Source organism: Gossypium arboreum, chromosome 5 (genome assembly GCF_025698485.1).
Source record: "Gossypium arboreum isolate Shixiya-1 chromosome 5, ASM2569848v2, whole genome shotgun sequence".
In the NCBI taxonomy this organism is placed as follows: domain Eukaryota; kingdom Viridiplantae; phylum Streptophyta; class Magnoliopsida; order Malvales; family Malvaceae; genus Gossypium; species Gossypium arboreum.
The window spans coordinates 16,730,555-16,743,814 of record NC_069074.1 but is presented as its reverse complement, the minus strand read 5'-3'; the positions used below and the strand labels follow the sequence as shown (position 1 = coordinate 16,743,814).

Genomic DNA, 13,260 nt, shown 5'->3' with positions numbered 1-13,260 from the left:
GATCAGATCTTAAAATGTATATTAACTCAATGTATGAATGAGCACTTATTAGAATTCCTAAATAAGATAAAAAAATACTTTAAAATGTTTAAATTAACGTCCTTCAGTATTGATAACAATAATATCTTAAGATTTAGTGGATATAACTCTACTTAATTTATGATAATAATAAACTTTGATTCATTCGTTAAACATTAAAAACCTTACATCCTCAACAACATTTTCCCCCTTATTTCTAAATGAAATTAAGGATGTTACTCAACAACGCTTACCATTGCAAAACAACATAATTTGCTGTCAGACATGACTCACCAGATACCATAATTCATATCCTAGTTAACTAAGCGACAATTCTTCCTTACTTCCCCATTAAAAGCAGTTAGAGGACTAATGTTGCCCATCTTAATCATGGACTTGGCAAATTGTTTAAAGAAGAGATTCTCATCCTTTGCGTAAGCTTTGACCAACTCCATTGTATTTCCAACATTCCCTGTCAAAAGCACTTCATCCGAATTGAGCAGTCCTTTTCCCCACAAAATAAGCTTGAAATAAAGGTTGTCGAATTTTACAGGGGACCCGAAATCCAAAGGTGAAATGTTGTTGTCACCGCCAGACTTGGGACACACAGATTTCAAGCCATAGTAGTAGGTTCTTTCTAGTGTTTGGTCTGGCAGGTTGTTTCCGTTTTGGTTGTAGAGTCTCTGCTTGAAGGTCGCACACCTGGCTACACCAATGGTATGTCCTCCTGAAACATTAGTACATGTTCAAAATGAGTAAGCCATTATAAGGTCAAAGACGGTTTTTAATTATGTTATGGTCTGACTGAAAACGTGGGACAATGGGTTGACCTGAGAGAGCAACGAGGTCTACTTCATCAAGACCTTGACGTTGGAAAAGTGTTATGAGGTTCTGAAGAGTGGAGTTTGGTGGTGGGATGTTGTTGTTTGAAGTGCTGAGGCTCGCTGTCTTTGAATCCCTTCTTCCAAGTGGAAGCTCCCAAGATGGTCCGCCGCTCTGTTATGGCATTAATTGTGGTTAGCAAAAAAAATGTAATGCTGAATTGGCCTTACGAGTACCGTGGAGCTTTTTTTGCATGCTTTATGCTTACCAAGACAGTGGAACCACGAGCAGCCATTGCGAGTATGTCAGCACAAGAAACAGTTTGGGGACATGCTTCTTCTAGTTTAGCTTTGATCTCATCAATCACTTCAAAGCCTCTAACGGAGTTCCTGTTTGGTAGTGAATTCTTTTCACTAACGATGGTCGCACTGTTGTCCAACAATATGGATGCATCACAGCCCTATCAGATGAAAAAGAGGGTGGAAACTTTATATACTTTTACGAGTTACAGTAACGAAATCGAACCAAGTTATTTAAGCAATTGTTTGCGTCTGCATTAAATGAAAAAGTGGAAGAAGCAAGTAACCTGCACGAAACAATCGTGGAAATGAAGCCTTAGCAAAGAGGCAGCCATCCTAGGCTCTTTTGCTATGGCCTTCTCTAGAACTGAAATGACGATGTCCTCAGCTTGAGGGCATGAAAACTGATAGAACTGTGGGAAAAGGCCATATGAAGGTGCACCAGATTGACCACCTGGCGCACCAACACCTCCCCAGCCGAAACCCAAACCAGGGTGAGCCAGAGAAACTGTGGCTGACAGGAAAGCTGTTACTAGGAAGCCAAAAGCTACTTTCAAATACGCCATTGATGATTTGAAATAAGTGTTAGCGATAAACGGTCATTGGTTGGCAATGGAATTTATAATGGTTGTAACAATTAAATCAACTGCTCCACTCGGCAAATCTTCCCGGAAAAAGCACCTAATACTGATAGCCAAGACTGCGTCAACTTGTCTCCACGCTTATTTTCGTGCAGTGCTTCTGGTTTACCTGCTCCTTACGCTTCATAGCATATTATAGTAAGGATTAATTTAGTCGCTCCTTCCCAAAACCCAAATCTCATCTCAATGTAAATGAAAATTGAACGCTACATTTAGCATTAGCCTAGAAAGAAACAACCCAAAGATGGATAGTTTACATGTTAGCTTTGACTTTGTATCTATAAATTTCTTTTATATATAAGAGCAAATAATTACGTCACCATAGGTAAGGGTTTACTAACAAAGTAATCCAATCTTATACCTCATGTCAATTAACGTGAAATTTTTATAAGTTTGTCATTAAATCAGCGGTGTGATTAATGTATTGTATAAATTTTAATGCATTTGAATATGTCTATTATGTTGAGATTATTATTTTAAGTTTTGAGATTTTTTTAATTATCTATATTTTTTACTAGAGCATACATGTCTGGGATAAAGTTAGAACTTTTAAGGAGATTGGATTGAATTATAAATTTTTGAGGGGTTAATGTGTAAATTTATTACGTATTAATTTATAATTTCATAATTTTTGAAAGATAAAATAGATTTTTTTTTAATTTGGGGAGTGCAATTTCATTATGAGTTAACTTATAGTTTCATTATTTCTAAAGAGACTAAATAAAAAAATTTCCATTTTGAGGCTGGCATCATCTTTAACATATGAACATGTTAAGTATTCATTAAGCCATATGATGTCATTTATTCTAGATATTAAATTAAATATTAAAGTCAAACTCATGCCAAATTGAAAAGAAAAAACCTCAAGCAACAAAATAAACATTAAAGTTAAATTCAAATCCAAATAGTATATTAATGCTAAGACTAAATTACACTCAAAATCACTAAACTATTAGTAAATTTACATTTTGGTCACTCAACTTTAAAAGATTACAAAATAGACATTGAGCTATTCGAAAATTTTCATTTAAATCACTAAACTATTCAAAAGTTTTTTCATTTAAGTTACTAGACCATTAACATTTTTTTTTTAAATTCAGCTCGTAAACTCCAAGCAACAATTTGATAATCGTTGTAGTGAATCAATATTCATCAACAAATACAAAAGCATACCTTAGATCCAAGTTAATATAACTATTTCATTAAAAAACTGAATTAAAAAAGAAAAGAGGAAAAAAATTTTCAATTAGTGCAAACAATAAAAAAAAACAAAGACTATACAATATTAATTTTAATAGCCCAATGACTTAATAATTATTTTCAAAATTTTAAAATTAAATGGTGAAATTATAAACTTACTAATAATTTAAAAATTTTAGTTTAATTTACCCTAATACTAATTATTTCTTTCCGCGTTATCTGCAAAAGTGGTTGAAAGACATTAGTAACTACATAAAAGGGACAAAGAATTTCAAAGAGGAAAGATGACGACAGAGTTGACCCTTTCACAAATTCGAGTGGTTAACCTGCTGCCGAGCTACTTTAGCTTTCAGATTCATCTACTTCATGGTAGCAAATCAAAGTTAGATGCTGGCTTTTCCTTCAACTAGCAGTTTCACGTCTCATTGCAAAACAAAGTACGATGTCAGTTTGAAGTATGAACCCCTGTTTTATTCAATATCTGACGATCTAGTCACGCTAGTGCCTTGGGGTCTTATAATCTAGCACATCAAATTTACACAGAAAACCGACATTCGTTGTTGTCAAGTTCAACGTCTATTACATATTTAATGACAACGGAGCTGGGTATTCTATATACACTGGTATTGGGGCAATGCTGTACTGAAAAATGTGCTGCTGCTGTCCTCCCAAATCGCCCTCTTGCTCTTGAAAACTCATCGAATTTAATACAAACTATTGAAAGGTTACATTCAAGAGAGTTGAAAGTTATGACTTACACAGTTGCCTCATTGGGGTAAGCAGCCTAGCAAAACGAAGAGGGACAAATGCCTTGACAAATGTCCCGTTTTCGGTATATTCCTGTAGAAGGGAAAAGACATATAAGAAAACAGCAGCGATATTAACTCTCTTTATAATGACTCGAAAATAGATTAGTTCAATATTTAGCTAATACTTACAGTTTTCTCCACCATTCCAACCTGATGTATGGTACTCAGAAGTTCCCCTTTGTCAAATGGGACTAAAGCTTCCACCGGAACCATGGAATCCTATTAAAAAAGAACATAACTCACTAGTAAAACACAGTCCAGATCCAGAATTTCACTGAATGAACCACTTTCATGTTTTAAAGATACTGAAATCTGAACATCAATTAAATACCTTTAGTTTTTCCTGCACAGCATTGCAGAATTCCAGCAAGCCCTCACCAGTCAAAGCAGATATACAAACAATATCTTCCCTTCTCTCTGCTTCTAACTTGATCTTTTCCGGATCAGTAACTTTATCGACCTGCCATACATAGTCCAGTTCATGTTGCAATAACAGAACTTTGGGAAAATGCACAGAATATGATACATACATGCATATATATATCACCAACATTATAGATAAGCTCCACTCCTATGACAATTAGGAATACAAGACTGTGTAACATAAGCAGTTTAATCCCTTTCTGATGCATGGTTCATAAACCAGGATACAGAATACTTAATACATGTTATAATCACTATGAATACTTTAGTGTGTGTCTAAAAGCAAAATCGGCCTGTAAAAGTAGATTATAAATTCTAAAAAAATTAAATTAAAAAGGAAGAATAAATCTATGCAAAAACAAATGGTATAAGCATGCTGAGGCAAGATAGACTGCAGGCACCATGTGCAATTAAGCAACAAAAAAAAAAAATGCAAGGTTTCATGCAGATGTATTGAATATTGAGCATATATAAAGTTAGAAAAATCACAAGTACAATAAGCTGTGAGGAAAAGGGTCAAATTGTTCGTTATGCATGTTTCAATTCTTAGTATCTTAGAGATAGAGAATATCTCCATTACCTTGTTCCAGACCATTAATTTTGGAATTTCTGACACATCTAGCTCTGCTAGAACTTTTTCCACAGCATCTATCTGCTGCTCTGCTAGGGGATGGCTGAAATTGACAGGAAACATAGTTGAAATTTTGAGAAGAGGGAGAAAAACTAAAAATAGTAGAAAGCATTATACCTGATGTCCACCACATGCACTAAAAGAGAAGACTCAGATATCTCCTCTAATGTAGCTCTGAATGCAGCAACCTACATGAAACAACCATTAGGTGGAGCTGACATGATTATTTGGGCACCCTCTTTGAACTAATTAGGTATTAAGATTCAATAGAAACATCTTTCAATTTAACTAATTGAGCATTAAGTATTTCAAAATCAGAAGGCACCCTGTTTGACACATAATATGAAGAAGCCCCTCCTAACATAAACATCAAACAGTGAGAAGCATTACCAGGGTTGTTGGCAACTTTTGGATGAAACCAACAGTGTCAGTAAGAAGAAATTCACTTCCATTTTTCATCTGGAAAGTACACAACAGAAATAAGTATCCCTTGTTACCGGCAGAGATAATAGATAAAGCAGTAAAAACTCTTTTCAACGCCAGATAACAATAAGCAACTTTAGTTCACGAAGAAAGTATCGGTACAAGTTTATAAAACCAACATTCAAAGATCTAAATCATGCTACATAACTTCTTCAATTCTCAATTCTTTTCTAGCAAAATGAAGTAGCTAGAAGCCCCTAGATTTGAGAACCAAAATGCACTCATAGTGAACAGAAGTGATTAGAATAGCACAACATAGAAATGATATGTTTATAGATAGAGAAAACTTATAGCTACAGCTGGACAACTTTGTTTTAGTTTATATCTTCTCTGACTACTCAATTGCATAAAGAACAGGTTTGCTTGAAAGCAAGGTGTAACAATAGGTTTCCAAACTTATAACTGACCTGAACCCTTCTTGTTGTTGGATCAAGGGTAGCAAACAGTCGGTCCTCTGAAAGAACATTAGCTCCAGTCAATTGATTTAAAAGTATACTCTTGCCAGCATTTGTGTACCCAACCTATAATGCTTTCAAATGTATTATATGTTGGAGACATAAAAGGAACACAATAAAACTGTCCTTGTATTATTTTTAAAAAAAATCAGGTTAAGTGCTTACCAAAGATACTACAGGAACGGGAACAGAAAACCGGTGGTTTCTATATTGCTTTCGATGTTTTCTGACAGATTCAAGCTCTTTTTTAAGAACTCCAATCTAACAAAAGACATAAGTTAGGTCATGGAGGCTCCAATAGCCATAAATCCTATTCTATGTACAAGTTTTGAGTTCCTATAGCAGCATATATCTATCTATAAAATATTGGGAAACAGAAATTGTTGCTCACTTGAGTACGTAAGATACGTTTGTCCACTTCAATTTGTTTCTCACCCATACCCTTCACCTTGCCTCCAGCTTGACGCTCAAGGTGAGTCCACATTTTAGTAAGACGTGGCAATTGGTATTCCATTTGAGCCAATGCAACCTAGAAAGGCCCCATAGCTTGAGTAACAAATGTATAAATTATTCTTCTTTTGATTATCTTCAGTACAGAAAGGTTTTACCAAGGAGTACTTTTATTTAACTAACAATCTTAAACTTGCCTGTAAAGCTGCTTCATGCGTTGCAGCTCGCTGATTGAAGATATCCAGGATTAGAGCAGTCCGATCACAAACTCTAACATCCCCACCGAATGCCTTCTCCAAATTGCGCAATTGCCTGAAATTTAATTATAGAGCCAGATGAGATGCAGTGTTAAATAATGAAGGTTGCATATCAATTTCATAAGGTAAAAACAATTGACATCACCAATTACACTTTCCCCACCATTGAAAACACTAAAAGCTAGATTCTTATATAAAAGTTGAAACTAAGAAAATATTACAAACCTTACCCCGGTGAGAGTTCATCATCAAATATTACAGTCTCAACCTCAAAAGCACGAATTGCGCTCTTAATTTCTGCGACCTTTCCTGATCCTATATATGTCCTCGGGTTGGGAGAAGCTAACCTTCAAGGCCAAAAAATACAGTCAGACAATTTCAGCTTATAATATGAAAATGCAATTCGATTTAATAGATAAAAATCTTACTTTTGATAAGTTGAACCAACCACCATAAGCCCAGCGGTGTCGGCCAGCTGAGCCAGCTCCTTCAGCGACTCCTCGATGGCAAAAGAATCCGACGTCTCGCCTTTTCGCTCTACGCCCAGTAAATAAGCTTTTTCTTCAAAAACCTTCAAAAAAATTTTAAATTTGCTTAGTAGCTAATTCCAAAAAATTCCCCAAAATTTGAACTGATAAAAATTAAAAAAAAATTACCTCCCTCCCATTTCGTAGCTTGAATCTATCCTCAAAGCTTTCATCATCACTACCATCACCGTCATCTCTCTTCTTTCTAACTCTTACCGGTCTCGGTGTATCCTCTTCCACCGGTTCAGCGATGACGGATCCATTAACGAGTTCATCAACCACTTCATTTTCTTCCTCTGCCTCGATAGTCGGACTCTGCAGTGAAATATTATCTACTTCGTATCCTCGTTGAGCAACCATGGCAACGAAACTCCTATCATTGCCGTGAGTAGAAAAAGTGAGAGGGCCAACGGAGCGGTAAAGATTCAAATTCCATGAAAAATTGGAGTCGTAAATTAAAGGTGAAGGACGAGGAGAAATCAGAGAACAAAAACATAAGCTCATCATAAAATCCTATTGCTGGAATTTCAGTAACTTCTTCTCTCGAAACTGTTACTCCGGATTTAAAAATATTTTCATTTTATTATGTGGTTTATCGCGGTTCGTTAACGCCCTCGATTTTAGATATGTTTTGTTTGGACTTAGTGAGCTGAATTCTAGCCCAACCTAACTGAACTCTCTTCAGCCCATTTTTTTGAAAATATCCATCACTGTTGAGTATACGAGAAAAGCAATGTGATGATGGGGGATATTTAATCCGTTGAAATTTAATTCGGTCGATTAATTATATAAAAATATTCAATTAAGAAAAAGATCATAGGAAAGTTTTGGTTGGATTAACGAAATTAAATGATATATTTGAATTAATAGAAATTTGATATTTAAATTTTTTTGGTTATCCTAATTTTATGGGGTTTTTCAATTTGTTTTAGACTTTTAATATATATTAATTTGATATGCAATAGTTCTTTAATGTCTATTAAAGTGAAAATTTATGATTTATGTCATGGATGCATTGTTGCTCTTCTTAATAATGTCGTCCTTAAGATTCAAATATTTCTTTTAAGAGTACAATGTATCTTATCATTACACTCAATTCTTATTGATATTATTTTATATAAAATATTTAAATAAAATAACTAAAAATATTTTAGTATAACTATGATTCAATTGCTAAATAAATTTTTATAAATATAATTTTAATATTGATTTTGATTTACATATGATAAAATCTACTTAAATGCATAGAATTAATCAAAATTATTTTGGTTAAGTTAATTTACTCAAAAATTTTAAAATTTTAGTTATTAATGGAATTGATGAATTGAAGACACATGTGTAACACCCATTTATAACATAGGTGTAGTAGGAATATACATATCATATGTAAACAGATAATAAGTGTCGAAAGTCTCATTGCTTGCCTCAAGTGATATAGATAAGTACGCATGTACATTTTGTCATATTGATACAGACTTGAAGGAACATAGTAAGCATGGTACCATTATCAAACGCCATTGAATGTGAAACGTTTCAGCTCATTTCTGCTTGTTCTATCTGTTAGTTCTTGAATGGTCACACTCACATATGCTAATCTAAGTTAATATAAACAGCTACCCGACGTTCAGGATTATATTAGCCTGACTGTTGATTGGTTCATATATATATATATATATGTGTTGTATTCGTGGACCATAGCTGTATATCTAGCTAATCAATTCGATACCCCCTTTTCGTATACCTGCAATCTGAATGGACTTGTGCTTCAAACATGTTCCTCATTTTCGCATCTTCCTTTGCATCCATACATATTGGCTAATATTATCACCCCATCCTTGATGTTTATACTCACCATAATTGATGTCTATCTACTTTTTGATTGGATGTTCATTTTTGGTTCAAGTGTGCACTTTGCAGTGGGTACCTCTGAATCATATGCAATGGTTTCTAAAACAATGATACACATTTTTTATGCTTTTTCCCCTGACAACTAATATGATTTCTCTCAGCTAAAATGCTCGATTTATGGTAATATTTTCCCCGTTCAAGTTTCAACGTATTTGGGTCAACTATCGAGGTACTTATAGCTAGGTACTTACAGCTATATGGAACCTAGCAAAGCTATAGTTTCCAGTTTCCATCTATTGTAACCTAAGGCAACATGTTGAGATTAAATTAGTGCCTTCTTGACGATGTCTGTTCCCAGCTACTTCCCAAGTTAAGATGAATGCGGTAATTTACTGGGTCAAGGCCATAAGCCATGCAACATCTTTGTTGTTGTTTTTTTTTTTTAACTCCTGCAATATTTATGAAAGTAGTAAGTGTGGGCATTTCAGGTCCCCCCAAAAAGAACTACAGGGTTACGGAAGCAGAGGGCGACAACTGAAGGAGGCCAAAGGAACAAAGTTACAATCATTACTGAAAACATACAACAAACAGACCAGCCCAAAAGATCAACCCCCACACACCCAGAATCAATCTTATCAGCTCACAAAACCAAATTGAATTACAAGCCCTTTTGGCGGTTTGGGCCCCCCTCCCCCCCCCCTCTGTCTATCTCTATGACAGCATCAGATACCTTTTTTTTCGTGCATGTCCTCGAAAGATTGTGGCTTTCATTGTCATTTCAACATCTCTATGCATGAATACAACAGCTAATATCAGGAAAAAAGTTAGATATTCCAATACGGTTTACACTTTACAGACTCACAAGCAAACAATCTTAAAACTGGGAGTGTGCAAAAGACAGCTCACCTTTTCTCCTCCTTTTGCAGATTACAGCAGCAACGCTACACACAGCAGAATTTAACATATTGGTAGAGCTCACCTTGTGTGAACGAGCGAGCGAGAGAGAGAGAGAGAGAGAGTTTACACAGTTTTTGAGCTCAAACTACTTTTGAGTCTCCCAAAGAAATGTAAATGCAGGCATTAAAGCTGAAGGATTGATGCTTTTGCTTGTTTTATAGTCAGGGAAGAAGTCGGGGACCATCTTTCCCTGACGTCTTATTCATTTCTTCTCAGCCAATTAGCTTTGCCTTTTTGAAGAACTAGCAGAGGCCTATGAATCTATAGGTCTAATAGCTTTTGGTGCTTAGTATATTAGTCTATTAGACCTATTCTTTTTCTTTTCCCCCAGAGAAGTAAGATAAAAAGTCATTGTTTTCCTCTAAAGCCTTATTAACATTTGTTGCTACTATGAACAAAGGTACATTTGCAGTTTTCCACATTCAGATGGATGCTTTGTTACTTACTTTCCCTTCCATTTTTTATGCTTATTAAAGACAGGTTACTTCCATTATCTTTTTGGTTTTATTGTTAGTTCCTTAAAGTTAATCTATCCCAATCAGGTCTTCAGTTACTTACAAATGGCTCCTTAGTTTTTTTTTTTTTTTTTATTTCTTTGTCTTGTTTTCAGTAATACCATTCCTTTACTTCATTCCATCCATGCTTTTAACACATCACTTGGCTACATTATTTTTTACTGCATTTCCCCTCCCTTTCTCCTGGTTCCCATCAGCTTAGTTTTGAAGGGTTTTCTTTTCAAGGTTAAGTCTTGCTTACGGCTAGTGATCTTATTTGATCGCATGATTTGTGGCTTTAGATCTCGGCTGCACTGGGCGCAAAAGTCAGCTCAGATTTTCCATTTCAATTTTGTCAGCCATTAATTCAGGTGGCCCTGTGTTTAATGCCCGGCAGCTTTCATATTTGTTTTTTGTCATCTGTTGATGAATACATCCACCTTGTTTCAAGCAGAGTCTTATCTAATTCCTAACTCGCTTTTAATGCTTTTCACGTGGAATGGTAATTTGCCTCTGCATTTACTTTCCGTATGTATGTGTATGGCTCAATAATTCTAGTTGACTCACTGTTCTTCCAGATTCTTGCTATATAATTTCTTCTCGCATTTGAAGGTCAATTAGCAACTTTCAAAACCTTTAGCTTCCATTTCTGTCACTATGGTTTCGCGAGATTCACCTCCAAATCCAACTTCCAGTATGCTGCACCATTTTATCGTCTCGGATCCTATTAATAGCCGAAACCAATTCGGAGGTCAACCTTTTGATGCCTATGGCTCTACTTTGAGAGGCAACCACAATACATTTCCCCAGTCCCTCGGTTTATTGCCTACCATTCATTCTCTCGGGGAAAGAATGTCCAGATCGATGGATCTCCTTCCATCTCCCATTGTCACTGATGAATCAGATATTAGCCAGACCAGACACTTGATGGACCTTCTTGGAGCAGCTAACGAGACCAACCACCAAACCCAAAGGTTGTCACTATCTCTCGGTTCTCACGTGCTTGATCCTTCCTTAAATTCTGGTATTGCAAGTCCTAGTTACTTGCTTTCCAGGGCTGAAGATAGAGAAGTTTGTAGTCCAGGCGTGGGAAACTTAAGGGATGACTACAATTTCACAGTTAACACATTTGCTTCACCTTCAACCTCACTGCACCGATCCCTATTGACTACGTATGGAGCAGCAGAATCATTTGCCACTGCTATAGTTAATTCGAGGTATCTAAAGCCAACTGAGTCCCTCCTACATGAACTTGTCAATATTGGTGGCAAAAACGTCGACGAAAATTTCTTTGGGAAGTTATATCTAGGAGACAGAGGAGGAAATGCAAGACTTTCCTCTGAACTAAAAGCAGAATTCTGCAGTAATGAGATGCTATTGCCCGAAAACGAGCTCCGAATTAGGCTTGCAAAGCTGATTGGATTACTGGAGGAGGTTAGCATGATCCTGTTGGATGTTCTGTTGTGTTTACTCGTGTTTTAACTAAAAAATTACTTGAATTTTGCTTCACGAATTCGTTACTATTTCATCCCCAGGTTGAGCTCAGATATGAGAAATACTACCAGCAAATGGAAGAAGTGGTTTCATCATTCGAGTCGCTAGCTGGTTTAGGAGCAGCAAAGTCGTACACTGCTTTGGCACTCCAAGCAATGTCCAGGCATTTTGGAAATCTAAGGGATGCCATAATATCGCATATTAATGTAATCAGAAGAAAGTTTTCGCACGATTTACCGAGAATCAACCGGGGATTGTCGCAGCTTAGCCTGTTCGATAGAGATTCTAGGCAGAACCGACAGTGCCTTCAACAACAACTTGGAATGATCCCAAGGCAAAGGCAAGCTTGGAGGCCTATTAGAGGATTGCCAGAAACCTCCGTAGCCATCCTTCGTACCTGGCTTTTCGAACACTTCCTTCACCCGTAAGTGCATATTTTGAATTCAACCACTTTCTGCATTTGAGTCGATGTAACACAAAATTCTTACCATTTTGTTGCATGGTTCTTAACAGCTATCCAACAGATTCGGAGAAGATAATGTTAGCATCACAGACAGGCCTGACCAAGAATCAAGTATGATCCCTTCTATCCATTTGCATCTGCTCGATTGATGATTTATTTCTTTTTAATCCCAATATTTTGGTGCTTGTTCTCATTGTCAAAATTCAGATATCAAACTGGTTTATAAATGCTCGAGTTCGATTGTGGAAGCCTATGATAGAAGAAATGTACAAAGAGGAGTTTGAAGACTCTCCTCAAGATTCTGATCCATCGTTTGCTAGCAGTTCCATGGGCAGGGAGGGGATCACTGATCAAGCTGAGGATTGAAGGGATAGCAAAAATCACTTTTAAATAGATTGATTCTGTAACCAAGATTCTTAGGCTAAATCAGATGGTTGACAAATGACCTTTCAGCATTTGATATGAAACTAATTAGACTCCAAATACATCTTTTGAAGCTTAATGGTGGAACTGTGGAGTTTACCTCTCTTATATATTTTTTCTCATGGCATGATATGGAATTCAAAGTTTTGGGGGCAGTTAAATTTCGTGCTTCTTGTAAAACAAAACTCAAGTTTTACTGCAAGAAGAAATGATAGAAATGAAAGACGGAAATGTATTTTATACTATTTAACGGTTTAACTTAATCATACCATGTGGTAACTTGTAGAACAGAAATCAATAATTCAATTTATGATAACTTTCATCTTAGGTTTAATGTCGATATTCTTAACAAAAATTAGCTTTAATGGATTAGAATAAATTAAAAATCTTTAAAATTATAATCATGAAAAATATCTTTATTACTTTTTAACTTCATTAATTCTGTATCGAAATATATTCAAATCATACATTAACTCTTTTTATCCAAATAAATCCATTCTACCAATACTTTTATCTTAAAACCTTATTTTTTTTTTATTTCACTCCACACCTTAGGGTTCATTACC

At 35.7% G+C, this 13,260-nt stretch overlaps 3 protein-coding genes and 1 long non-coding RNA gene across 5 annotated transcripts; 1 reads left to right on the top strand and 3 right to left on the bottom strand.

Annotated features, from left to right (window-relative positions):
• Positions 1-156: 156 nt before the first annotated feature.
• LOC108455729 (peroxidase 9) lies at positions 157-1,761 on the bottom strand. The gene is made up of 4 exons (XM_017754267.2): positions 1,427-1,761; positions 1,109-1,300; positions 849-1,014; positions 157-745 (listed from the first exon to the last, which is right to left on the bottom strand). The coding sequence occupies exons 1-4, from the start codon at positions 1,703-1,705 to the stop codon at positions 333-335; spliced, it is 1,050 nt and encodes a 349-aa protein (XP_017609756.1). The 5' UTR covers positions 1,706-1,761; the 3' UTR covers positions 157-332.
• Positions 1,762-3,375: 1,614 nt separating this feature from the next.
• LOC108454500 (uncharacterized) lies at positions 3,376-7,635 on the bottom strand. Its single transcript, XM_017752981.2, has 13 exons — positions 7,145-7,635; positions 6,917-7,059; positions 6,719-6,835; positions 6,429-6,543; positions 6,173-6,310; positions 5,947-6,042; positions 5,734-5,847; positions 5,234-5,302; positions 4,961-5,031; positions 4,793-4,886; positions 4,121-4,249; positions 3,919-4,008; positions 3,376-3,820 (listed from the first exon to the last, which is right to left on the bottom strand). The coding sequence occupies exons 1-13, from the start codon at positions 7,520-7,522 to the stop codon at positions 3,728-3,730; spliced, it is 1,647 nt and encodes a 548-aa protein (XP_017608470.1). The 5' UTR covers positions 7,523-7,635; the 3' UTR covers positions 3,376-3,727.
• A 1,685-nt stretch (positions 7,636-9,320) lies between these two features.
• Positions 9,321-9,870, bottom strand: LOC128292914 (uncharacterized). Its single transcript, XR_008282905.1, has 2 exons — positions 9,770-9,870; positions 9,321-9,650 (listed from the first exon to the last, which is right to left on the bottom strand). It is a non-coding gene; the product is annotated as an uncharacterized LOC128292914 (long non-coding RNA).
• Positions 9,871-10,094: 224 nt separating this feature from the next.
• Positions 10,095-12,919, top strand: LOC108454772 (BEL1-like homeodomain protein 11). Of its 2 annotated transcripts, none has more exons than XM_017753341.2 (5): positions 10,095-10,220; positions 10,893-11,748; positions 11,850-12,232; positions 12,322-12,382; positions 12,479-12,919. In XM_017753341.2, the coding sequence occupies exons 2-5, from the start codon at positions 10,972-10,974 to the stop codon at positions 12,635-12,637; spliced, it is 1,380 nt and encodes a 459-aa protein (XP_017608830.1). In that variant the 5' UTR covers positions 10,095-10,220; positions 10,893-10,971; the 3' UTR covers positions 12,638-12,919. The 2 variants fall into 2 exon arrangements, with proteins under 2 accessions (XP_017608830.1, XP_017608831.1); XM_017753342.2 differs by having other exon boundaries at positions 10,128-10,220; positions 10,927-11,748.
• The last annotated feature ends 341 nt before the right edge of the window (positions 12,920-13,260 follow it).